This window comes from Lithobates pipiens, unplaced genomic scaffold (assembly GCF_037356315.1).
Source record: "Lithobates pipiens isolate NorthernLeopardFrog02 unplaced genomic scaffold, aLitPip1_a1.2 Scaffold_16, whole genome shotgun sequence".
In the NCBI taxonomy this organism is placed as follows: Eukaryota; Metazoa; Chordata; class Amphibia; order Anura; family Ranidae; genus Lithobates; species Lithobates pipiens.
The window spans coordinates 155,009,964-155,036,454 of record NW_027507748.1 but is presented as its reverse complement, the minus strand read 5'-3'; the positions used below and the strand labels follow the sequence as shown (position 1 = coordinate 155,036,454).

Sequence of the window (26,491 nt, the reverse complement as noted above, 5' to 3'; positions counted from 1 at the left end):
ACCTAGCGACACTAGCGACACATGCAGCGATCAGAAAAATGATCGCTTAGTGACACTGGCAAAAGAGGGTGAAAGGGTTAACTCTAGGGGCAATCAGGGGGTTAAATCTTTATTGGGGGGTGATAGGGGGCTACCCTGGACCTAACACTAACTGTCCTGACAGTTTTTACTGTCACAACTGACACTGAATGCATTGATCAGTAAAGAAATGATCAATGCAATCAGTGACACTGTGACTGGGGGGGGAGGGGGGGCGGGGGGGCGATCGGGGGGGGGATCGGGGGGGGTTTGTGTGCCTGTGTGTACCTACATGTCAGTGTAGTGTTCGTGCAGACTTACTTTTACTCTTCTCCTCGTAGTCCGGTCAAAAAGACCGCCCCGAGGAGAATGACATCACTTCCTCCTTCCTGTGTAAACAATACACAGGGGAGGAAGCTTCTCATTGGCCAGGAGCGATCCAGAGGGGGTGGCCGAAAACGAACGGCCATCCCCTCATCACGGAGCGCTCCTGGACCGAATCGGACCGCCGTAACCAGCGGGAGGGGGTCCGATGGGACCCCCCACCCGCTGGAAGGCAATCACGTAGATGTACGTGATTATGCCTGCCTGTGCCATTGTGCTGACGTACAATGGCAATACGGCGGTCCTCAAGTGGTTAAACATAATTCAGAATTCATACTTTCTCTATGCTACCCCGAAATGCAGAAGTTTGTTCTTTTCTCCTTTTCTGTTACTGCACACACATTACTTTCAAAGGGAAATTCTAATATAACTCACATGATGATTGTATCTTTGTATAACTTCTAAGAAGAGAGTAGGCCTGTCCTGCATTGGCTTGGTGAAGATTTGAAGAAGGTAGCCTTTGTCGTCATAATCAACCAATATTCTGAGCTTCTGTAAGTAAGAAATAAACAACATGAATCAAACTGCAAACCTGTATCATTTATATCATTTGTGTGTTAATCAAATAATAGCTGTATCATTTATATCTTGTGTTAATCAAATAATACCTGTAGCACACCCAAATCTTCCTTCACTGTGATCTTGGCAGTTTTAAGGTTTTTTCTTAGATCATCGTAATAGGTGTCAGGAGCAGAAAGAAACTCTATGCCACGAGATTTCAAATGTTTCACCTGCAGGCATATGCATTTATTTGGTTTTAGAAATTACATTTTGATAGTGAAGTAAATAAACCAGTTAGTTATCTTCAGGCAAGATGACATGATGGCTGCATCTGTACAAACATTTATTCACTGTGTAACCCTTCTTTTGTACCCTGCAATGTTAGAAATCAATGTCCAGATTTATAAAATGGAGAAATTTTACAGACTAGGCTGATTGCTACAAATTACAGGTCAGGTGTGATGGTCCAGATGACCTAGGTATGCCTTAGAGAAGGGGTCTCCAAACTTTCTAAACAAGGGGCCAGCTTACTGTCCTTTAGACTTTGGAGGGGCTGCACTGTGGCCATTGTGAGTAGAAAATTACTAATTTACATTAAAAAATGACATGGTCAGTAGGAGGCAGAAAAGTGCCCTATCGTTGGTCTTTGGGGGGGGGGTGCCCTATCGTTGTTGTTAGTGGGGGGGGGTGGTGCCTGATCTTTGGTGTCAGTGGGAGGAACAGTGTTCCATCATTTATATTACTGGAAGGAGTTATGCCCCTTTGTTGGAATCACTAGAAGGAATGGTGCCCCATTGTTGGTGTTAGTGGAAGGAATAATTATGCATAGTTGGTGTTAGCAGAAGGAATAATGCCCCATAATAGTAGGAGGAATAGTGCCCCATATTAGTGGGAGAAATAGTGCCCCAAGGGCCAGGTAAAGGCAAGCAAAGGGCCTCATCCAGGTCTCAGGCTGCAGTTTGGAAACCACTGCCTTAGGCCGCGTACACACGGGCGGACTGTTCGCCCAACCTTGTCCGCTGAACAGTGTTTGGGCGGACAGTCCGCTCGTGTGTGGGCTTTCAGCGGACAGTTTCAGCGGACAGTTGGACGGACAAAGTCTTTCGGAAATTCCGAAAAACTGTCCGCTGAAACTGTGTTTGAGCGAACAGTCCGCCCGTGTGTGGGCTTGTCCGCTGTACTTTCGAAATGAGCGGACTGTTCCCGCTCGGAAAGTCCGCCCATTTCGAGCGCGTGTACAGGTAGGCGGGGCCCGCGAAGGAGACGTCGCGGGCTCCGCCGCCTGGAATGGGCTTAAAGGGGAACCCCAACGCCGAAAAAAATCGGCGTGGGGGTTCCCCCCAAGTCCACACCAGACCCTTGTCCGAGCACGCTACCCGGCCGGCCAGGAAACGGGGGCGAGCGAGCGCGCCCCCCCTCCTGAGCCGTACCAGGCCGCGTGCCCTCAACATGGGGGGTGCCTTGGGGAAGGGGGGGCCGCGCGGCCCCCCCACCCCAAAGCACCTTGTCCCCATGTTGATGAGGACAAGGGCCTCTTCCCGACAACCCTGGCCGTTGGTTGTCGGGGTCTGCGGGCGGGGGGCTTATCGGAATCCGGGAGCCCCCTTTAAGAAGGGGGCCCCGGATACCGGCCTCCCACCCTATGTGAATGAGTATGGGGTACAATGTACCCCTACCCATTCACCTGTGAACTAAAGTACAATAAAAAACACAACACAGAGAAAAAATATTTTATTGCACAGCTCCGGGGGTCTTCGGGGGTCTTCTCGCCGGACTCCTCCGCTATGTGTGTGTAGCTCTTTTGCTAGCGGAGGAGTCCGGCTTTCTTCCTCCCCGCCGCCGGCCTCTTCTCCCGACTTCGGGGGTCTTGTCCCCCTCTTCGGTTCTTCTGCCGGGCCACCGCGCCTGGTCCGGTGGCCCGGTCTTCTGTCGCCGTCTTCCGTTCTTCTGTCGCCGCCTTCGGTTCTTCTGCCGGGCCACCGCGCCTTCTTGTAGCTCTTTTACAGGCGGTGGCCCGGTCTTCTGTCGCCGCTGTCGCCGCCGCCGCCTTCCGTTCTTGTTCTTCTTCTTGTTCTTCTTCTTCTTCTCCTGGAGATGTTGACTCGACGAGCTCTCCGGCCGGAATGCCAGAGCCGCGCTGTGCGGTCACTTATATAGTGACAATGGGGCGGTGTCACATGGTATATGTCACATGGGTTGATGTCACATGGGGACTATGACATCGTAAGGGGGCGGGGTCACCATGTGACCAACCCATGTGACATATACCATGTGACACCGCCCCATTGTCACTATATAAGTGACCGCACAGCGCGGCTCTGGCATTCCGGCCGGAGAGCTCGTCGAGTCAACATCTCCAGGAGAAGAAGAAGAAGAACAAGAAGAAGAACAAGAACGGAAGGCGGCGGCGACGACAGCGGCGACAGAAGACCGGGCCACCGCCTGTAAAAGAGCTACAAGAAGGCGCGGTGGCCCGGCAGAAGAACCGAAGGCGGCGACAGAAGAACGGAAGACGGCGACAGAAGACCGGGCCACCGGACCAGGCGCGGTGGCCCGGCAGAAGAACCGAAGAGGGGGACAAGACCCCCGAAGTCGGGAGAAGAGGCCGGCGGCGGGGAGGAAGAAAGCCGGACTCCTCCGCTAGCAAAAGAGCTACACACACATAGCGGAGGAGTCCGGCGAGAAGACCCCCGAAGACCCCCGGAGCTGTGCAATAAAATATTTTTTCTCTGTGTTGTGTTTTTTATTGTACTTTAGTTCACAGGTGAATGGGTAGGGGTACATTGTACCCCATACTCATTCACATAGGGTGGGAGGCCGGTATCCGGGGCCCCCTTCTTAAAGGGGGCTCCCGGATTCCGATAAGCCCCCCGCCCGCAGACCCCGACAACCAACGGCCAGGGTTGTCGGGAAGAGGCCCTTGTCCTCATCAACATGGGGACAAGGTGCTTTGGGGTGGGGGGGCCGCGCGGCCCCCCCTTCCCCAAGGCACCCCCCATGTTGAGGGCACGCGGCCTGGTACGGCTCAGGAGGGGGGGCGCGCTCGCTCGCCCCCGTTTCCTGGCCGGCCGGGTAGCGTGCTCGGACAAGGGTCTGGTGTGGACTTGGGGGGAACCCCCACGCCGATTTTTTTCGGCATTGGGGTTCCCCTTTAAGCCCATTCCAGGCGGCGGAGCCCGCGACGTCTCCTTCGCGGGCCCCGCCTACCTGTACACGCGCTCGAAATGGGCGGATTTGCCTCCGCCTTACGTGGGCGAGTCCGTTCATTTCAAAAGTTGAGCGAACTGTTTGCCCAACCTTGTTCGTCAAACAGTCCGCTCGTGTGTGGGCAAGTCCGCTCATGCAAATTTTGAGCGGACTGTTTGATGAAACTGTTTGCCGAACAAGGTTGGGCGAACAGTCCGCCCGTGTGTACGCGGCCTCAGAGTATACTTTGTAGATGGTAATATGTGGTCTGTTCATTACAAATAATGCACTTGAAAAGGTGGCTATGTAACCATCTAGGATCTAGTGGTCAAATAGGTGCTTTCAACCACTGAATGCACTTGGTAAGACCAAATAGATGTAAACCAACACTTCTGAGTGTGTAGAATAGAGATCATCCAACTAAAAGAAAATATTAAGAAAAAAAACACAAAATGTTTCCACTGGACAGGAAATACTTTCTCCTCCAGTTATGTGGTAGACCTGGCTACCTAGAGTCAGCTTAGGCCCCCTCACCTCGATTTGCTATGTTCCCTGATTTTTGGAGTTGTGCCATATCATCTGTAGAATGAAACGGTTCCCCACTTGGAAGATTTTCTGCTCCAGGGGCTGCCTGTTTTGGATCTGGCAGATAAACCTCTAATTGCGTCCCCCCCCCCCCTTCCATTTTTTCTTTCTCTTTGATTTCCTTTTTTTACAGCATATTGTATTTTGCTAAAAATTCTAAATAAAGAATAAAAAATAAAAAAACACAATATGTGAAAGCGGCAATGGGACCTGTACAATATGCATTACTCCTGTTAGTTAATTAAAACCACACACAGACAAAAAACATGCCCACATACCCCCATATGTCATCACCACTAGCCCCCAAATATGCAAAATGATTAGCAGCCAAATAGGCTACTCATTAAAAACCTTACAATAGCATGACATTGATGGTGTTTGAATGAACTTGGTATCCCCATTTGTTTAAATATCTCTATCTAAGCAGGAGCTGCTTGTCCCTTTTACTCAGTAGAAAAGGGAGTAGGACAGTCATTGGAATTGGCCCATCAAATGGGTTGGAGTGGGTAGCTTGGCAGGTCTTGGAGGCGTAGCAAAGTATTCAATGATAATTTTAAGTTCCCTTCTTTCTGGGTGACACATGCCCATCTATGTCTTGTGGTGTCACAGATATATGGATAACTTTTGTTTCCATGAGACAGTTACAGGGCGTTCACACCAATCATTGACTAGGTCAGATTAGCTTGTACTGCTTTTGGCAGATTATAGTACAGTTAATGATTAAAATTGTCCTGCAAAATCTAGTCTGTAATTTATTTCATCCAGATCTTTCCTTATTTGTGTAAAGAAAAACAGAAATACCGAACATTATCTTTGCTGCTAGAATGGTTATATAAGCGTAATTGTTTTTGCGACTTTAATTTTAATTCCTTCATAATAACTTATAGCAAGAAGAGACTTAAAAAAATATATGGCAGACAAGTTTCAAAACATACAGGTATTCATGCACGAACTCGCATATATAAACACACCACCCTCTTAGCCAAACAGCGCAGAGATCAAAGCCTTAGTCACAGGAGGACTTGCCCCTCCCTCGGTTGCCTATTCTTTTATACCTATCTGTCTGCATTACTCACTGCTTTGATGATGTCGGAAGTATTAAGAGCAATGTGCTGTACACCAGCACCATCGTAGTAGTCCACGTACTCCTGAAAAAATTAAAATAAAGGAAAAAGGTCATCCTGATAAACTATGTCAGTTTTGTTTTTACCATATGCTTATGTAAACACTTAAAAATTCTGAGAAAATAAGTTATGTTTTTCTACGTGCACGTAGAAAAAGGGAAATGATGTTAGCTATGCAGTCATGGATTTCTTTAAAAATGTAGGACTTCAGTTTGTTAAAGCACAGGTGGGAAATGACCTGAAAACATCTGACTGAGAGTATCTTGTTGTCTGTTTTAGTAAATCAGCCCTGTGTAATTAGAATAAGGTGTGGCTACATAAAATACCAGTTGGTGAGTACATAAAACACATAGAGGCTGCACTATGTTTTCCTAAATTGTCTATCAGAAATATTGTTTTTTTTTTGTCAATTGCTTTTTGTTTTTAAAGTATATCTAAACTCAAAACTTTTTTTTTCCTCTTCTGTTCATTAAAAGATGCAACTGAAATCTTTAGATCTTGGGTTATAGTACCAGCCACACACAGGAGTAGGACAATAGGCACAAAAAACATAATCACAGCATAGGGTCAGTCCGGCTGGTGGCCAAAAGCCCCATCTTCTAGAGGCAGATTGTTTTTTTTCTTGCACAGTGCCAGGACATAAGCTCTATGCTGGGACTTTGTTTCCTTTCTTTTTGCAGGGAGTTCTTTATTTGTTTCCTTTAGTCTATAAATACCCTTTTCCCCTCTGCTACCCTATGTTGTGTGTCATGGTGGTGAAGTCCATTTAGTTTAACTTAGCTTGTGGGTGTCTCTGTGTGAATGTCAGGTTTACCCAAAGCTACCACCATACACTGGCACAGCCAGTGTTCTCCTGACTTCAGTGGGTAGGTATGCTCCTGGACTACTTGCATCTTGTCAGTGTGTTTTATTATTAAGGAAACTCCGGTGGCTGTGTTATGTATAGACAGGTGCCAGTGCGTGGTTAAATGGGCGGGCTCTAGGTAATCATGCCCAGCACTCTTCTTTTGTTACTGGGGTGCAGGGTGGCCTTTCTAATGGCTCTGAGGAGAGTACTCACTGCTCCTCAGCTCCTCTAGCATACATTATGAATCCAGGGTGCTGTGAGTCTGTTGGGCTCCATCTTTCTGGTTGTGGCAGCACCTTGGTTTCTATATTTATGCTGGGTAGCCTGTGTTTGATGCCTGTAGCAACTAGGAAGGCTAGACGCCCCTCCCTGGGGATCCTTTGTAGTTGACCATTCCCATTTATACCTTCTTTGCTGTCCCTGGAGGAGGCCTCTGAGACCCCAGGGCCATTTTTCCTGTAGGGAACAGGCCGTTACACATTAGTCAGTCCAGGGATCTCTCAAATGGAGTACCTTCTGTGTCCTGTTTAACTCATGCAAGCCTTACAGCACTAGTATAATGTTCCTGCCTTTGAGAAGTTTTTTTTTTTCATCACCCCTTGGTAGACACTGTTTTAGGACATCCCAGTAAATCTAACATTTTTCACTTGTACTTCAATGAACATACAAGAAAATAGGATTTTTGTTTTTACCGTTAGTTTTTTTTTTTTACTGTGTTCATTGAAGGACACCCTTCCCTCTGGTTGTTATGTCTGTGACCAGCTATTCTCTTTGTGGTTAACTGAGCTGCCTCTAGCAGATGATGGGTTTCTCTACCAGAAGGAACTGCCCCTAGGCTGTGCTCAACATCCCACTCTTGCAGGCTCTACTATAACCCTATGCTCAAGATCTAAAGATCTCCACAGTGTCCTTCAATAAACTCAGAGAAAAGGACTTTTTTCATTTTGGATAAAGATGTGGAGTGTTAAAACCCCTGTCAGATTTTTTTAGCCCATTAGGGAGATTTCTCCTCACTTCCTGTTCTATAGATTCAACAGGAAGCAAGCAGACATATTTTCAATGTGAGGGATATCTTTTCACAGGAACAAGTGTCCCCATTGGAACATTTTCCTTTTATTCCTGTTCTGATGGTAAATAAAAAATTTTGGATTTATCTTCACTTTAATTTTACCAGTGACTTTGGTGATTGGGACGGTTAGTAAAAGAGAATACAGATGACAATAAAGAAAACCCTGCACAAGAAATTCTGCAAGAGAATCAAGCCACCTTATAATAGACCAGGAGAAATAGGGCCAATGTCACAGTGATGGCAGACCTTGGCACCCCAGATGTTTTGGAGCTAAATTTCCAATGATGCTCAACTACACTGCAGAGTGCATGGGCATCATGGGAAATGTAGTTCTAAGACATCTAAGGGGCCAAGGTTTGCCATCACTGGCCTATTATATCTCTGCTTCTAAAATATATTACATACTTCAAAACATTAATAATACTTTTTTATTTCCTAATATTTAAATACAGATATACATATTACAAAGGGAAAAAATAATCACATCTAGAAAATATAACTATTTACACTCTAAAAATTTCAGCATGGCCCTAAGATATTTCTAGCCATGGCGTTTATCTTCTCTAGAGAAGGAGTATAAGGTCACCAATATCTTATCCAAAAAATATTCAAAATATTGAACATTATTATTCCTTCCAGCTTGGAATCTGATTACCTGGATCTGTGACTTTTTCTTTCCAGGAGCTGGTTCATTTATTGGCATTTTTATGGTCTCTTCATAATTTGTTACCACAATTGAGCGTAATGCACTGTATTCAGTATGAACCTGTTTGTCGTCTACAGACCAGAATCTATGAAATAGCAAGCAGTTTTGATACCTAGAAAATTATGAATCAAGAATATAGATGATTGATCTATTTTGTCTTTATTATCAATATTGAAAACAAATCAAGGTATAAGAGATAGAAAACACTGCATTGCATTTAAAACAGGTAAATAAAATAGTTGCTACATGAAAGTGCAATAATGAGCATCAAAAATGTAGTGTTCACTTGTAGTTCAATTTGCAGCAAGAGAAAAGGCATTTTAACAGGACTAAAGGCTGTTAATGTTTTAAAGGCAATTGCCTTAAAATTATATTTTTCAGATAGAAAAAGATTGTGATAATAATTGTATATTGTTATAAACTATTTCCTTTATATTCTCTTGGTAGCTTTGGAATGTAAATAAGGAACCAACAGATGTCTGTCTACTTCTAAGAGCACCACTATCAACACACTACATCCAAAATTGAGTTATAAAGTTTTATACTGATAGCAGTATAGGCGCCAGGTGGGTAAAAAGTGAAGACACGTTATGAGTTAGGTCCAAGGAGCGCATTACATCTCCTGGGCTTATCTCTATCATTTATATTTGATGGGTTTATTGCTCTTCCAGAGAGAACTCTGGGGATCTGAGAAACACACATAGCAGAATTGCCCAACCCTCCCCTCTGCTGCCTATTCATGGAAGCCTTTGTATTTTTAGAATGCATTCAAATAATATCATATCTTCTTTGATTGGACAAGAGGAGGGGAGGGGTGTGCATATCAGGTGCAGCGACTCTCTGGTTCAAGATGCAGAGCTCAGAAGGATCAGCATCACTCTCTCAGAACTACATCGATTGATGTCTTCTGGGAGTACTATAAAGTTGTCAGATATAAATAATAGAGCTAAACCCAGAAGGTGTCCATGCAGCTTTTTGGACTTAACTCATAGTGTGCCTTTATTATTTACAAAGTGTCTGAATTCCTGAAATTTAGCTTTAATTCAAAAGTTCTGAAAGCATCCCCAAACAGCAGCTGTACTGACAGTGGCTGTATACATTTTTTTTGCTAGTATTTCCTGGCTGGGACTACTTGACAGCATTAGCAGAGGAGAGTGGGACTTAGTGGTGGCTGCTTTCCCCGATACAATAAAGTGTGTTTTTAAAGAGCTTTTCATCCCATTAAACTGCATATACATTGGTTCTGTGCTAATTGGGGCACAATCAAATGTTAATAGGCTATTTTTTCTCCAGTTCAAATGTTGTCTGGTAAAAGGCTATTTTCTCTCCAGTTTGAATGTTCTTTAGAGTGAATCCGAAAAATAACACATTATGGCCGCTAGATGGAGCTGATGATTATAGGAAATAAGTAATTCTTTCAAATGCATTCAGCCCCATTATGTTGGAAATGGTTGCGGTTAGTAGGGATGAGATCAGGTGTGTTTGGATCCTTGTACAAAGCCAGCTTGGTGTTCCCTCCAGGAGGCTGTACTGGGCCAATCATAAGCACTTCCCCCAATGCAGCCGCATATTTTTATGCCCCTTGTATACATGTGGCAGCGTGATGGAGGAATGCCTCAGCAGCTTATGGTTGGCCAAGTACAGATAACAGCTTCCTGGCAGGATCGCTCTGCTGGCTTTGGACTAGGATACGAACACATCAGAGCACATCCCTAGTGGTAAGTGATGCAGCAGAAGGCTGAACACAATAATACTGGATTCGCAATTGTAGTTCTCAACAGGCTGTTACTGTGAGCTGCTTACTATAATGTGTGCAAGGTATAGATGGTGACAAACAATTCATTTTATATTTTCTGAATATTTCATGTTGGAAAATTGAGCTGATTAATTTGGTGATAAGGTAACAGCTTTTATTGCTTGTTGACAAAGCAGATTGTCATGTAGCTGTACACAGCCTGTTGTGTTTTGTAGCTGTACATAGGTTGTTGTATAGCTGTACACAGATTGTTGTACGCAGGTTGCTATAATGTGTTGTGCTCATGTTGTGTTTTGTGTATACATGAACACAAGGAACAAAAAAAATGAACGCTGCCTGTTTCATACAACTAAAAGGAACTGTTGGTAAGTTATGCTAGCAAAGAAGTTCTCCCTATCAACAGTTCACTTCAGGTGTACTCTTCACAGAACTATAGCACCAATCATTTGGAATTTTTCCTGTTTATTGAAAAGGAACTTCACCATCTACCATCTTCCCTTCCTCTGTCATTGGGAACTGGTTGTTCTTGCAGCTGGCCTGTGATGATGTGCCAGCAGGTCAGCCTTCCAGCCATTGTGTTTCTACTCCTGCAGTCTCCTGAGATATGTGAAGGGGATATCCCAACAAAATATGTCAGCGGAATAATGTTGACAGGGCCACCCACAGATTGAATTTTGGTGGGTATATTAAGAACCAGATGAAATGTGCTCAGTGTGTGGCCAGCTTTACTCTTTACTCAAAATTGTGCAGATTGATGATACAAAGACCCTTTGGGCACAATTTTGATGTCTCTATGTCCAAATTTTGTCTACCATTACATGTATTTTTCTAGATAGTTATTTTATATAACTTAGATAGTTATTTTATATATCTTAACTAGATAGATTTAATTCTATAAAATTATTAAAAAATGTTCTATACTGTGTGTTGGTAGTGCCATAAAAATCCCACCCCAGGGGTTCCTCTCTATTTAATTTTTCACGGGATGTGGCACACTTTGTTAATCTTTCATATCAGAAAACAAATTCTCATTTATGTTCAGGACTTTTGTCTAACACATACTTTTTCACTAAATTATTTTTTATCTATATCATTAATTTTTTTTTTTTTTTTTTTTTTGGTAGTGCCCTTAAAGACCCACTCCTAGGGGTTTTTTTCTTTTTCTTGTCTCTATAGGATGTGGCACACTGGGAATTTTATATCATCAGAACTCTTTTCAAGATTCATTCGATTGTTAAACTCCTCTGTCTATGCTATCCAAACCGTTTGAATATTTTAGAAGCTTTTAGTTTATTATCATAGTAACTATGTACATATGGTATTAAGATAACCTATTTGCTTACCAGTCCACCACAGAGAGCATATCATCATCAGGTTGATTTCCAACGATATGATCAATAAAACTAAGACAACTTGGTGGCCTGTGGGAGAGAAGGGGGAAAGGGTTAAGGGCAGTGAATATTATTGCATTTATCTATTTTTGTTTTATTCATATAAAAAATACACAGCAATGGCCCATGACAAATGAAAGGGCAGGGATATCCCAATTTTAGTATAATGAAAGGCAAAACTTTTTTTTTTTTTTTTTGGATACAGAGATTTTCCCCATTCCTGAGTTATTATGCTTTGTTCTTCACTATGGGGTTGATTTACTAAAGGGGAATCCACTCTGCACTACAAGGGTAGTGCACTTGTAGTGCAAAGTGAATTTGCCTTTCGTAAATAACCCCCCATGTCTCTATCTATCTCTACAGCTTTGATTTCTCACTTTAGAGCTGCTACCATATCATTAGCAATATGATGACTGGTGGAGGAATATTCAAAAGGCAGTAATGATGAAAGAAAAAAGAAACCGTGTTCTCGTTGCAACGCAAGTCCTCAGGTACAGCTTTCTCTCCAGCAAGAGAACAGCGAGCAGAAAGAACATTCATGACACCTGACATGACGTGAGACTAAGCAGTAAGAGGCACTGTGCCATAGGTAATCTTAAACTGCAGATATACAGCAAAAGAAGTGCACAGATCATTTTCAGGAATAATTTAAAACAAAAGGTAAATCTTTCAGGGTACTGCTTACACTTAATTTACATTTCTATATGTCCTTTCTGTGATAGCACATTCTCACTTTTGGAGTCCTGTTCACTTTAAAATAAACTAAAGGCGTGTTTTGAATATGTGACAATGGGTGTCTCCATAGATGGTGCAACTTCTTATAACCTTAGAGTTTATAGTTAAATGCCTTTTATCCTCTCTCTTGTAGGTAATTATGAAGTTATTCATATGCAATCCATACCGTAGTGGAATTGCTTTATTCTTTGTGAAAATTTCAATAAAACATTGAAAATTAAAGCAGAACTTTTTTTTTACATTTTGGATATATTTTTTTTTTTTTTTTGCTCTCTGTGTCCCATAGAGGAGATTTCCCTTTACTTCCAAAGTGAGGGAATCTCAGGGTGGCACCAGGGTCACCAGAAATAGTGTCCCCATCTGAGGATTTCCTTACCATTAGGTGCACACTGGATGTTATAAAAATGGCAGTAGTGTTAGCTGTAGAAAGCTGTAGCTGTAGAATGAGTTTTGCAGTGTTTTTGCACTAGTGTTTTTTAGCTGTTGTGTTTTTTAGTTTTTTTTTTAGCAAAACTATACTCTGACAAATGCTTATGGCTCAAAAATGGCGATAAACACAGAATAGTCTTTTTTTTCAGTTTTTTTAACTACTTAAGGACCGCCTCCTGTATATATATCAGTACTTTGAAGAGGGATATCTCGGTAACGGCAGCAGCTGCTGCCACAACTGAGGTATCCCTCTTTACAGGAGGTGGTCCTGTTTACGATAATGGTGGTCTCTGCGGCGGGTTCACCGCGAGATCACCATTATTGGCAGCGGAAGAGGTGCCACCCCCCCTCCCGCCACTCTCCCGCACCCTCTGCTGCTTACCAGAGCTGTCTGTAGCGGCGGAGGCGATCGGTCCTTCATGTGGCTGGGTATGGAGACGAGTGAGGCTAAGATGGCCCCCACTCGTCTCTATACCATAGGATAGCGGAAGTGACGTCAAAACGTCACTTCCGCCCATACTTCTTAAAGGAACATTTTTTCAATGTTACTTTTTCAAATTACATTTATTTTTATTTTTTTATTGCATTTAATTCCAAATATGAGATCTGAGGTCTTTTTGACCCCAGATCTCATATTTAACAGGATCTGCCATACTTTTTTCTATTACAGGGAATGTTTACATTCCTTGTAATAGGAATAAAAGCGATCCATCTTTTTTTAACAGTGTAAAAATAAATAAAATCAAGTAAAATAAATAAGAAAAAAAAATGTTAAAACACCCCGTCCCGTCGAGCTCGCGCTCAGAAGTGAATGCATACGTGAGTAGCGCCCGCATATGAAAACGGTAGTCAAACCACACATGTGAGGTATCACTGCGATCGGTAGAGCGAGAACAATAATTCTAGCCATAGACCTCCTCTGTAGCGCAAAACATGCAACATGTAGAATTTTTTAAATGTTGCTTATGGAGATTTTTGAGGGTAAAAGTTTAACGCCATTCCACTAGCGGGCACAATTTTGAAGCAGGATATGTTTGGTATCAACTTACTCGGCATAACATTATCTTTCACAATATAAAAAAAAATGCAAAAAATTTTTGGGGAAAAATTTGAAGATTTTTTCCAAAAAAGTGCGCTTGTAAGACCGCTGCGCAAATACGATGTGAAAAAAAGTATTGCAATGACTGCCATTTTATTCTCTAGGGTGTTAGAGAAAAAACAATATATCATGTTTGGGGGTTCTAAGTAACACTGAGTCTGAAAAAGAGGCCTGGTCCTTAAGTGGTTAAGCTTTTATCAGAGTTAGAGCGTTTTTACAGATGAAAAACTCCTCCTACTGTTCTGTTCTGGTGTCAACCCAAAGATTGGGATTTTCTTTTACTATAACTTTTGTATGATAACAGTAAACAGGACAATTAGAGAGGGTCAGTCTCCCTATCAGGCACAGGCAGCAATAAAAACTGACAGGTGTTCTAATCCCTCTCCACTCTATCCAGAACTAAAACAATAGAAAAACAAAATAAGAGAAAAAAAAAAAGCTATTTTAATATTTTTTTCATTATTTAAAATGTTTTTGATATAGGTGTACCTATTATGAGTATGAACTTACAAAGAAGCAAGCACTGGATCTCTAAACAGTGGCTCTTTAAAACCCGGGAGGAATAGACCTTGATACGGCCCCAGGTACTCAACAAGGGTATGTGTAGTATCTCCATACTGCAAAAGAAAAAAAATTGTGAAATAGTAGCATGTTGTGCATTCTACAATGTCTATTAGTTCTAGAAAGAATTTGCCGCAGGCAAATAGCCTAGGAAGTGAAATGAAGTCCCCCCTCCCAGTGACTGTCAGAAGGGAAAACTAGCTCATCAGAGAGAAGCCAAAGATCAAAGAGAGAGAGTTTAATCACTGGACAAAACAGGGCCTGGGGGGATAAGGGAAACAAATAGCAGCTTTCAATAATCTCTTGTGTCAGAAGAGAAATGATAATTCAATTAACCCTTCAATGGGAGTCAAAACGTACAGTTTGTAAAACAGCGTATTTCACTTTGCCACCTTGATCCTCTTCAATCCATGGCTCTTTTACAACTACTGCCCCACGTTCTTTGGCTTTCTGCAAATAAGAAAGTTACACATAGAGTTATGATTTATAAGAATTGAAGAGGTTCTCTTTGTTGCAAAAAAGCCAAACCTGCTGTTTTTTAGTTAGTCCAAGCCAGGGGTCTCCAGACTTTTCAGTAAAAGGACCACATTATATATTTTGCAAACAGTGGCTAAGTGGATAGAACTTCCACCTAGAGCACTAGGGTTGTCAGTTTGAATCCCTACCATGGCACTACCAGCCTTCAGTATTCTCTCTGTGCCTGTGTGAGTTTTCTTCCGGGTACTCCGGTTTCCTCCCACACTTCAAAGACACTCTAGTAAGGTAATTGGTGCCTGTCTACATTGGCTCTACTATGTGTAATTATGAATGTTAGTTATCGACCTTATATGGCAAGCTCCATGAGGGCAGGGAATTAAGGGCATTTATAATATATACCTAGAGCGCTGTGTAAATTGACAGCGCTATATAAGTATCCATAACAAAATAAAATTAAATATTTGTGTGGCCCAAAAAAAACTGTTTTATAAATTAATGAGTTCCTCTTTACTTTAGAGTCCCATTAAAGCCCCCTTTATATGTACATCCCCACCAGGGTCCTCACAAGAGATGCCCCTTACCTCAAGGTCCCCAGTAAAGTGCCCTCTTACATCAGGGTCCCCAACAGAATCCTCCCTTAAAATGGGGTGCCCAACAGGGATGACAACCCAGCAAGGGGGAACCTGTGCTGAAGTCTGTGTGTGTGTGTTGAGTGAAAACCAAAGACAACCTCTGTTGACCTGTAGCTCCGATCTGTACACATTGAAGATACGCCACTGACGCTGGATTTAGCGCTGGATACAGTTTGGTAGTAGGGAGAATGTGGCCCATTGACCATAGTTTAGTGACCCCTCATTTGAGCAGATTAATGTAAAAACAGCACAGCCCAATCAGTGCAATCAGTAGATATAGCTGTCTACATGTAGAAACAGTAAAGTAACAAACTGTAGACAGAAATAAGCAAATATTGATACAAATGTAGCAAAGTAAATCTGAAAATGGTTTATTGTATCCCCACTGTATTTAAAGCAAAGAAAAAGGGTTGCCTCACATTGATTTGCATTAGAACCTAGAACACTTAGGGGCGTATTTATATGAAATTTTTTTTTACAGAGCTATTCATCCTGTGAATGTACATTCATTCTATGTGAATGCTAGGAAAATAGACTTTTACTAAGCTATTTTCTCCCCAGGTTGAATGTTCTATGTTCATTAGAGCTTGAATCAGGAAAATACTGCATTATGGCCAGTAGATGGAGATAACAATTATAGTAAATAAGTATTTCCTATGATCACAGGGGAGGAAGTGAGAAATGAGGGAATATCTATACACTGTGAGGGATAGCCACTCTTAAACATTTGTCACAGGAACAAGTGTCCTCATTGGAAGATATCCCCTGTATTCCTGTTCTGGTGGCAACTCAAAATTTAGTATTTACCCTCATTTTCACTCCTAGTGACATCGGTTATCAGGACTTATAGAGAGGGAAAATCTCCTTAATGGGGACACAGACAATAATAAAAACTTGACAGTGGTTCGGACCCCTCTCGAATCCAAATCTAAGAAAAAAAATGGTCTTTAGGTATACGTTAACATTATACAATATATAAAGGGATTATACACTTGCAAATCCCGCCATTTTACTTGCCAGACAGCTTAATCTTTATTGTATTTGGGCAAATACACAAGGGGACATTTGAAAGAGCTGATTATTCAGTTATTATACAGAACATTTGATTTTTGTGTGGGATAATATCAACGTTTTGCAATTATTAACTGGACAGCTTAGATGTAGTCATTTTTATGACTGTGGCTCTGTCTCCACTATAAGATCAGTCAGCATATAAATGGAAAGCCTGCTGCATGGATGTCAATTTTTTTTGTGTCATGTATATTACACTCTGTCAAAAGTTTTATTGAGTTACATTGTCCCAATGTGGAAAGTATTAAGAAGATTAGGATATTCTTTGAAATTTTGTAGAAGTAGTGGCTCTCAATTTTCTTCATTGACATGTTTAGTTGACATTTGTCTACTTTCTTTTCTTTATTTAGAGGGTATATTTTGTTTTTTTGGGATGCAGTTAGGATAGTTTTATTTATTTAATTTAGTGTTATTTGTATTTATTTTTTATCTTTTAAACTTTTTGTTTTTTCTTCCTGTAATTAAAAGTAAAATAATGAGTCTAAAAAATACATTAAAGGGCCCTTTTTTGGCACAAAAACAGGTCCAGCATAGTTAAAGGAGTTGTAAAGGAAGAAGGTTTGTAATCTTAATGCATTCTGTGCATTAAGATAAAAAACCTTCTGTGTGTAGTAGGGCTGGGGAAAAAATCTACTGAAATCTTGAATTGAGTTGAGAGGTCAAATCAAGGACAAATTTTCACCAGGACCGGTGTCCTATCATATAAGGTCCTCCATCCGATAGTGTCCGCTGCGTACTGCGCATGCGCAGTACACAGCAACACAGATTCCGCAAATTGCCGAGGATGAACGGCGCCTGCGCCGTGAGTCCAGGTTCTATCCGCACTATCCAAGTGGACATAGAGTAGGAATATAAAAGAGCCGAGCGCAGCAAGGCCGAGCCCGAAGCGTGGCGAGCGAAGCTCACCCGCGAGGGGCCCTCTAATATTCACAACCCTATGTCCGCTTGGATGGTGGGGCTACCACCTTCACTCACGGCGCAGGCGCCGTTCAGCTTCGGAGATCTTCCGAAGCTTCGTCTTCTCCATACTGCGCATGCGCAGTACAGCGCGGACACTATATGATGGCCGGACACTATATGGCAGAACACCGGCACTGACACCGCGCTGGTCCTGAGGTGCTGCGGGCAGGAGTTTTTAGGCAAGGCCGCGGCTTCGGCCTAGTCTGCAAGGCCGGACGCCGCGGACTAGGCCAAAGCCGCGGCCTCGCCTAAAAACTCCTGCCTGCAGCTCCCCAGGAGCGGCGATGACATCGGCTGCCTGCATCTCCCCAGGACCTGCAAAAAAAAAGCGGATCGCCCAGCTCTAGTGTGTATCAGCCTCCTCCCTAGCACCACCCTAATTACCTACCTGAGCCTCTTCTCTCTCCAGCGATGTCCATGATCCCCTCAGCCAGCCAGGAAACTCCTTTTGTTTGGCTGAGACAGAGCAGCAGTGCTATTGGCTCCTGCGGTTGTCAATGAAAGTCAGTCAGCCAATCAGGGGAGAGAGTGGGCCCAGGTCAGGCTCCATGTCTGAATGGTGCCCCCTGTAGCAAGCTGCTGGTTGAGGGGCACTCAAAGGAGGGAGGTGCTAGGAGCAGCAAAGAGTGACCAGAGAAGAGGAGGATTTGGGCTGCTCTGTGCAAAACCAACTGCACAGAGAAGGTAAGTATAACATTTTTATATTTTTTTACGTTTGTTATTTAAAAAAAAAACAAAAAAAAAACAAGCCTTTACAATCACTTTAAGCCACTTCGGCACTAGAGCAGTTTTTTCATTGTTTGCACACATATAAAAATCTACATCTATGGCTATAAAATGATTTAACGTGGTAGTAAAGGCTTTCTTTTTTTTTTTTTTTTATACTTACAGGTAAGCCTATAATAACGCTTACCTGTAGGTACAGTAAATAACTCCTAAACATGCACCGTTTAGGAGATCTGTACTTTAGCAGCGCAGATGAGGTCATTGATGCATGCACACTGTGCTCTCATTGGACAGTGTGTCGTTCATAGAGAGAACCGTACAGCGGCCATGATTCCCATGCACAATCATTGGAGTGATGTAATCGCGGCTTGGCCAGTCAAACGGCCCAGCCTGAAAACCCAGAAGAAAGACCGGGTGAAGAAGATAGTCCAGTCAGTGGTGACAGTGCGCCACTGCAGGGCTTCATTTTCTGGTAAGTCTTTCATAATGTACTAGTATGCAATGCATACTAGCACATTATGGTATTAATTCGCATGGAGAAAATGTTTTTTTTTTGTGGTTTACTACCAATTTAAAACCCCCAGCAGAGGACCTGTAGAGTAAGGCTGGGTTCACATATGAGCACGCAGCAGCTCACAGCAGGAGTCCAGTGTTGTCCTCGTTCACCGTTTCAGGTCTGACTTCAGCCCGAATTTTTGGCTGAATTTGGATCTGAAATGGACCAAAAGACGCACAGGGCTCCTGTGCAAATTGCATTGGAGCCGCTGCGGAGATATGTGAACCGGCTCCATAGAGAGCCAGTCACATCGATGTCGATGTCTGCGGGCATACCTGCGATCACCTCACGGAGAGGAAGAACATGGAGATGCTAATGTAAACAAGCATCTCCCCTTTCTGCCTAGTGAAACTGTCACTGATCAGCGCTCCGTGTGATCAGGAGCGCTGATCAGTGATGTGTCACACACAGCCCCTCCCCCCCACAGTTAGAATCACTCCCTAGGGCACACTTAACCCCTATAGTGCCACCTAGTGTTAACCCCTTCACTGACGGTCACATTTACACAGTAATCAATGCATTTTTAATCGCACTGATCGCTGTATGTCATGATAAAAATCATTGATTGCTGCCATTACTAGTAAAAAAAAAATTTTTTTTATAAAAATGGCATAACACTATCCCCTATTTTGTAGACGCTATAACTTTTGGACAAACCAATCAATAAACGCTTATTGTGATTTTTTTTAAACAAAGATATGTAGAAGAATATATATCGGCCTATTTATTATAGCAAAAAGTAATAAATTATTGTAGCTCTTTTTTTCAATTTTGGTTGGGAGCCACATCGCACGACCACGCAGTTGTCAGTTAAAGCGATGCAGTGCCGAATCACAAAAAGTGCTCTGGTCTTTGGCCAGCCAAATCTTTCGGGGCTGAAGTGGTTAAACACATACTTTTAAGAAAAAAAATATAATAAAATGGATTTTATTGCAAACACAAACAATATAATACCCCATTTTCTGGTAAAATATAAAAGATGAGGTTATTTTGAGTAAATATATGCTAACCACATCAATTACTTGTGCCTGTGATATGGCAAAAATCTCTATACACCGTGTTTTAAAAGCCTTTACAGCTCATCATTTTAGAGCTAACTATAAGCTATGGTGCTAGAATTATTACTTCAGCATTCGATGCAACAACATACATGTGTGGTGCGATCGCAGTTTACATGCTGTGTGCACCGCGGCCCATGTTTGCATTTGTGGGTGTCTGGCGGGTTACAATTATTATTATTTTTTTTATACTTTTTTTATAATTTACATTTTTTATACTTTTTTTTTCCTTCTATTCAGTTGCCAGATCACTTTCACGTTACAGCTGGGAGTCGGATGAAGAAACAGAGCTATTGCAGCCATCAGCTTGTGCTTAACCTTTTACTCTTTGGAAGTACATAGTATGTCCAAAGAACTGAACTAGTTAACAGAGTTCCCCTAAATCTCAGGGGCAATTTAAAGCCTACTGCACCTTAAAACATAATTCAGCTTTCACTATTGACTCATATGCTTTTCACCATACTGCTGAGGTTGTGCCAAAATCTCCCAGATGTTGCTGCAAATTTTAGGGAAGTTATAACTTTCAGTTTCACTAATCCCTATCCAGCATGTAAGGGGCTTGCTTGTAGAGCTGACACTGCACCATTTTTTTTCTTTGTGGCCCAAAAGTCACTAAAGACTCATCAGCAGACTTGACTTCTCCAACTTTGGGACTCTGACATGCCCCCCATCCTCCCACCCTCTCAAGGGTCATTTCCTATTAGAAGCTACTAGTGTCAAAGCATACCACAGCTCCAGAATTGGAGAAGTCAAAACTTCCTTTATCAAGGAATTCCAGGCCATGGTAGTTCCTTTATCAATGGCCATTCCAGTTCCAATGTTTTGTGCAAAGACAAAGTATAATGAAAGCAGATTGTGGTCCTGACCGGCTAACGCATATGTGCCCGTTGGTCCTAACACCCACATTCCACACATATGAGTCTATGGTACACCTATGTTGTGTGTTGGGAGCGCATTCACTGATCCGGAACTCCGTCTCTGCCCCATCATTCGGAACCCCTTATAAGGTTAGCATGGGGGTAAGGTACATGGCTCAACTAGAGAAAATCAACCTATTCCCCTATCCATGCATGGCTCAACTAGAGAAAATCAACCTATTCCCCTATCCATGCATGGCTAAACTAGAGAAAATCAACCTACCCCCCTATCCATGCCAACATTATGGTTGGAGGACTCGCCACTGCTGGCTGCTATATTCAGACAGCTGCGGCACCCATAAGGTTTCCCTGCTGGCTTTTCTGTGAGACATAGAAATTTGCATGAATTTACTAGAAACTACCAAACACTGAAATTACAGGATTTAATTGCATAGCCTTTTTACTTTACTAGCTGTTATAAATCTGTTACCAGGAATATAGTTGTCACGTAGTTTTCTAGGTTTGAGACATAAAGATGATGTGTTGTTGAAATAACTTTTTGGCCTACAATCAGCCAATTACATCATAGCCACTAGCATTTTAGGAATCAATTTACAGCTAACACATGCAGCAAAGTCTTTAAAGAAAAGGTACAGACAAAGCTCGTTTGGCTGTACTTTTCCTGTGGATTACAGGACTGCAATTCGTTCTGCACTCCTGGGACCCATTTTCAGCAGACAGCGAGCTGGGAGCCCACTGTCGGCTGATGTCACAGAACCGGTCTAGGCTCGAGCAAGATTGCGACAATGGAGTCAGGATCTGCCCACATGCCTGGACCGACACTCGCCTCAGCCTCTCAGCGAGCCGCTTCTGCCTCCTCCACAGCCCAGCGCTCCAGTGAGCACAGGGGGGCAAAACAGAGAGCGGTGACTTACAAATTGCTTGTTTGCTTGGTTCTCAGTGTTAGAAACGCCGGGAGACAGAGGCAACAGCTTACCGTTACTGCATCTACCTAGGTAAGTATGATTCTCAAAGAAAACAAAAAAGATACATCTCTTTTAAAGACATATAACCCAGCTAGTTCTTATCTAGAAGAGGTTTGAGTATAATCTAAATGTACAAAACTACAACATGAAAGCTCGCTTGTAATATACATCATATTTATTATTTTTGTTCACCATTTTTACCAGGAAATAGTTAAAAAAAAACAAACAGGCTATTCAATATTTATTTAAATTACACCTTTAGATCTAGTAAGTAATATGTGACAAAGGGAGAAAATAATGGTTTATTTAAAGTGTTCATCCCTGTAAAGGTAACAAAACTGTACTCCTTTGTGTATGTGTGTCAAATTGCATGTGTTAAATGTCTTACGAGCGTTCTGTGGCACTGAAGAATAAAGAGAAATCTTAAGGAAGAGACCAGTTTAAAACCAGGTGACTAAACTAGTGACTAATAGTAGTCTCTCTGTTCAGATTTCTCCACTACACCTTCTCTTCTGACCATACTAAGATCATTTATAAACAAACTATCAAACTCTTAGATGATCCTTCCATGCCCCAACATGCACATCCTTTACCGCCAGAAGCACTTGCTTAACTTTCAAAGACGGAAAAATTCCAACCTGCCAAATCCCTTGGGATGCTAGTCTCCTGAAGTGCCTAATTCTCCTATCTTCCCCATTCACAGTATTATTTCTACTCTACAAATCTAGAGGCACTTCAAATAGCTATTTCAGTAGACCATTTTGCTTGTTTTATTGTAAAATAGACTGTTTGATTCCACAGGCTCCTATAGAATAGATTGGCTTTGGCACGACAGCAGTTCAGGTTTTTAACGATCCAACATGCCCCCTGTTCAGTGCCCGAGTCAACAAAGCACTGGTGATTGGAGTACTGGGCAGGGAGTTTGAGGACCGCTGGAGATGTGGGGTGCTGCGCTGTGTTGTGCAGTGTTCTATGGTGCTGTAGCACAAAGGAAAAAAAATGTATTTGTTGCTGTATATGCAGTCTGTGATTACCTGAAATCCAATTTTACCATCAGCTAATTCTTAAAGCAGTACTAAACCCAAAAACAAAAGTGTTATATTGCAACATACTAATTCTTAGCTGTGGTGACTGCATTCGTTTTCTATTTAGGATTTTCACTTATGATCCGGCCAGTAAGCCTGTTAGTTTTCAACAGATTGAGCTGTCCAACAGAAGTGGCAGTTAGAGTGTTGAGACAAAACATTTAAAGTTGAATACCTAGGAACTCAGCCAAAAAGTGAAGACACATTATAAGACCTGTTTCACACTGGGGCACTTTGCATGCACTACAGTGCTAACAATAGCAGCTGCAAAGTGCCCTGAAAGAGCCGCTCTATTCACTTCTCTGGCTTTCACACTGGGGCCGTGCGCTGGCAGGACGGTAAAAAAAGTTCTGCTAGCAGCATCTTTGGAGCGGTGAAGGAGCGATGTGTATAATGCTCCTCCAGCACTCCTGATCATTGAAATCAATGGGGCAGCGTGGCTATACCGCTGGCAAAGTGCTGCTGCAGCAGCACTGTGTGGGTGGTTTTGACCCTTTTTCGGCCACTAGCAGAGGTTAAAAGCGTCCCTCTAGTGGCCGAATACCTCCGAAAATACGACGGTAAAGCGTGGCTAAAAATAGTGGTTTTTTACCACCAATGCCGACCCCGCCCCAGTGTGAAAGGGGCCTAAGTTAAGTCCAAGGAGCTGCACGACACCTCTTGGGCTTATCTCTATTATTTACATTTGACAGGTTTGCTGCTCTGCTGGAGAGACACTCAGGATCTGAGAGGAGAGAAGTGCACAGAGCAGCTATGCCTGCCTCTCCTCTCTGCTGCCCATTCACAGAAGCCTTTGTATGTTGTGAATGTGTAAAAATAATAATAGGGCCTTAGTGATAGGGCAGAAAGGGTAGAGGTTGGCAAAGCAGCTACATCGTATGGGTGTAACATGTTATAAAAGGTGAACAATTCATAGTGTGCCTTCAGTTTTTACAAAGGAGCTGAATTCCTAGAATCCAGCTTTAACACTGACAGGGGTACTTACAAAGCTTTAATTTGTTAGTCAAGTCCATCTAAATCTGCTAGCTAGTCTAACACTACCCTCTCCTGAGACTGACAATGCTGCTGCCAAAGGCGCCCTGTTTTCCAGAATAGATTAATACATTTACATTTAATATAGATGTCTACATCTATTTTTTGAGTGCAGTATTCCCACATTACCCTTTCCTAGATGATTCCCCTTTGTGGTGTCTTGTAGACACCAGCAGGCGCTGAACACATAGCAGCTGGTGTGCACAGGGAGTTATGCCCTGTACACACGGTCAGAATTTCCGACCAAAAATGTGCAATCGGATCGTGTTGTCAGAAAATCCAATCGTGTGTGGGCTCCATTTGACTTTTTCCATCGGAATTTCCGACACACAAAGTTTGAGAGCAGGATCTAAAATTTTCCGACAACAAAATCTGATAGTTTAAATTCCAATCGTGTGTAGGCAATTCCGACAGACAAAGTGCCAAGCATGCTCAGAATAAATTAAGAGACCACAACTATTGGCTACTGACCCGTTTATAGTCCCAAGGTTCATGTTGTACGTCACCTCGTTAAGAACGATCAGATTTTCCGACAACTTTGCCCGTCTGTGTGTATGCAAGACAAGTTTGGCACGAAATCCGTCGGAAAAAATCTGATGGATTTTGTTGTCGGAATGTCGGACCTCATGTACAAGGCATAATAGTACAAGTACAGTTAGAACTGCCATTCAATAAGTTCTTTTGGCTGCAGCATAGTGCAATGCAGTGGATTGCATCAAACCACCCTGCTCTGGAAAAAGTACTGCATGTGGCTGCAATGATGTGAGCTGCCCTGACCTTTTTGTCTTGTCTAGCATTGGTCCTGGACTTGGCAAGGCTGCACCTGGTGTCCCCTAGAACCCCTCCAGAGCTGGCAAAGTAAATGAGTATATTTGAGGAGAAAACACTTGAAAAACAAATCTGATATTTGAATGCCAGCTACTGTTATAACAAAAAAACTAACATTGAGCAACTTTCTATTACTTCCATAGCAGTTGATATATAATGTAGCTGCACCATCTAGTGGACATATCATACAACTGCTGAAAGTTTTGCCATGTGATTACCTAGTAATCACCAGACAGAATAAATATGCGTTACTCTTATATGCTTAAAAGCCCAGAGCTTCCATATTATTTACTGTACATGCACTGTGACTGTATGTTTATTCATTTTACTTTTTGCTACAGCATTGGTTAAAATACCATGTGTGAGCAGCATGCTAGAGAGCCGGACAATTGTAGTGAAGAGGGACCGAGTGTATAGGAGTAGAGGAAAGCATTGTTAGAAGTAAGTAAAGAAAAAAAGGAAATTGGTAGTAAGGAAAAAATCTTGTGAAAAAAAAAAAAGGAAACAGAACAGAGAAAATACAGTGGAAAAGGTGGTTTAATAATCTTTTGAACTTCTGTAATTGTAATGTTTCATCATATATTACACATATTGTACATATATTAATCTTATTAACCGCTTAAGCCCCGGACAATTTGGCTGGCCAAAGACCAGACCACTTTTTGTGACAATTTAAAAAAAAAAAAAAACGCAATATTTTTAACTGTTTGCTATAATAAATATCCCCAAAAAAGATATAAAAAAAAATGTTTTTCCTCAGTTTAGGCCAATACATATTCTTCTACATATTTTTGGTTAAAAAAAATCAAAAAATCACAATAAGCGTATATTGATTGGTTTGCGCAAAAGTTATAGCGTCTACAAAATAGGGGATAGTTTTATGGCAGTTTTTTTAATAATTTTTATTTTTTACTAGTAATGGCGGCGATCAGCGATTTTTATCGTGACTGCAACATTATGGCGAACACGTCGGACAATTTTGACACATTTTTGGGACCATTGGCATTAATACAGTAAACAGTCCGATTAAAATTGCATTGATTGCTGTAAAAATGTCACTGGCAGTGAAGGGGTTAACATTAGGGGGCAGTGAAGGGGTTAATATGTATCCTAGGGAGTGTTCTAACTGAAGAGAGGATGGGACTATGCAGGGAAACTGGGGAATCTGTCAGTTCACTGCTCAGAGAACCGGAAACTGTGTGTTTACACACACAGATCCTGGTTCTCCGTGTAGCCCAATCGACCGCGGGAGCCCGGCGGCGATCGAGACCGGGGAGAGAGCGGGGGGTGCGCAAGCGCTCCCCTAGTGGCCCGTTTATGCTACCGCCGTAGTATAACGCGGTGGCTTGTCGGCTAGTGGTTAATATATAAGTATATTATACATATATATATATATACACACACACAGAGTATCTCACAAAAGTGAGTACACCCCTCACATTTTTGTAGACATTTTATTATATCTTTTCATGTGACAACACTGAAGAAATGACACTTTGCTACAATGTAAAGTAGTTAGTGTACAGCTTGTATAACAGTGTAAATTTGCTGTTCCCTCAAAATAACTCAACACACAGCCATTAATGTCTAAACCACTGGCAACAAAAGTGAGTACACCCCTAAGTGAAAATGTCCAAATTGGGCCCAATTAGCCACCCCCCCATGTCATGTGACTCGTTAGTGTTACAAGGTCTCATGTGTGAATGGGGAGCAGGTGTGTTAAATTTGGTGTTATCGCTCTCACTCTCACATACTGGTCACTGGAAGTTCAACATGGCACCTCATGGCAAAGTACTCTCTGAGGATCTCCAAAAAAAATGTTTTACTCTACA

At 42.3% G+C, this 26,491-nt stretch overlaps 1 protein-coding gene across 2 annotated transcripts in view; it reads right to left on the bottom strand.

Moving 5' to 3' along the window:
* The window catches only part of LOC143982180 (4-hydroxyphenylpyruvate dioxygenase), an 81,450-nt gene that overhangs the window by 5,959 nt on the left and 49,000 nt on the right, over positions 1-26,491 (bottom strand). For both annotated transcript variants that reach the window (XM_077480668.1, XM_077480669.1), the window contains 7 exons: positions 14,752-14,841; positions 14,341-14,447; positions 11,520-11,597; positions 8,370-8,532; positions 5,751-5,822; positions 1,011-1,133; positions 778-894 (listed from right to left, as the gene is read on the bottom strand). In XM_077480668.1, the coding sequence (XP_077336794.1) occupies positions 778-894; positions 1,011-1,133; positions 5,751-5,822; positions 8,370-8,532; positions 11,520-11,597; positions 14,341-14,447; positions 14,752-14,841 (750 nt within the window). The remainder of the gene's footprint in view (positions 1-777; positions 895-1,010; positions 1,134-5,750; positions 5,823-8,369; positions 8,533-11,519; positions 11,598-14,340; positions 14,448-14,751; positions 14,842-26,491) is intronic.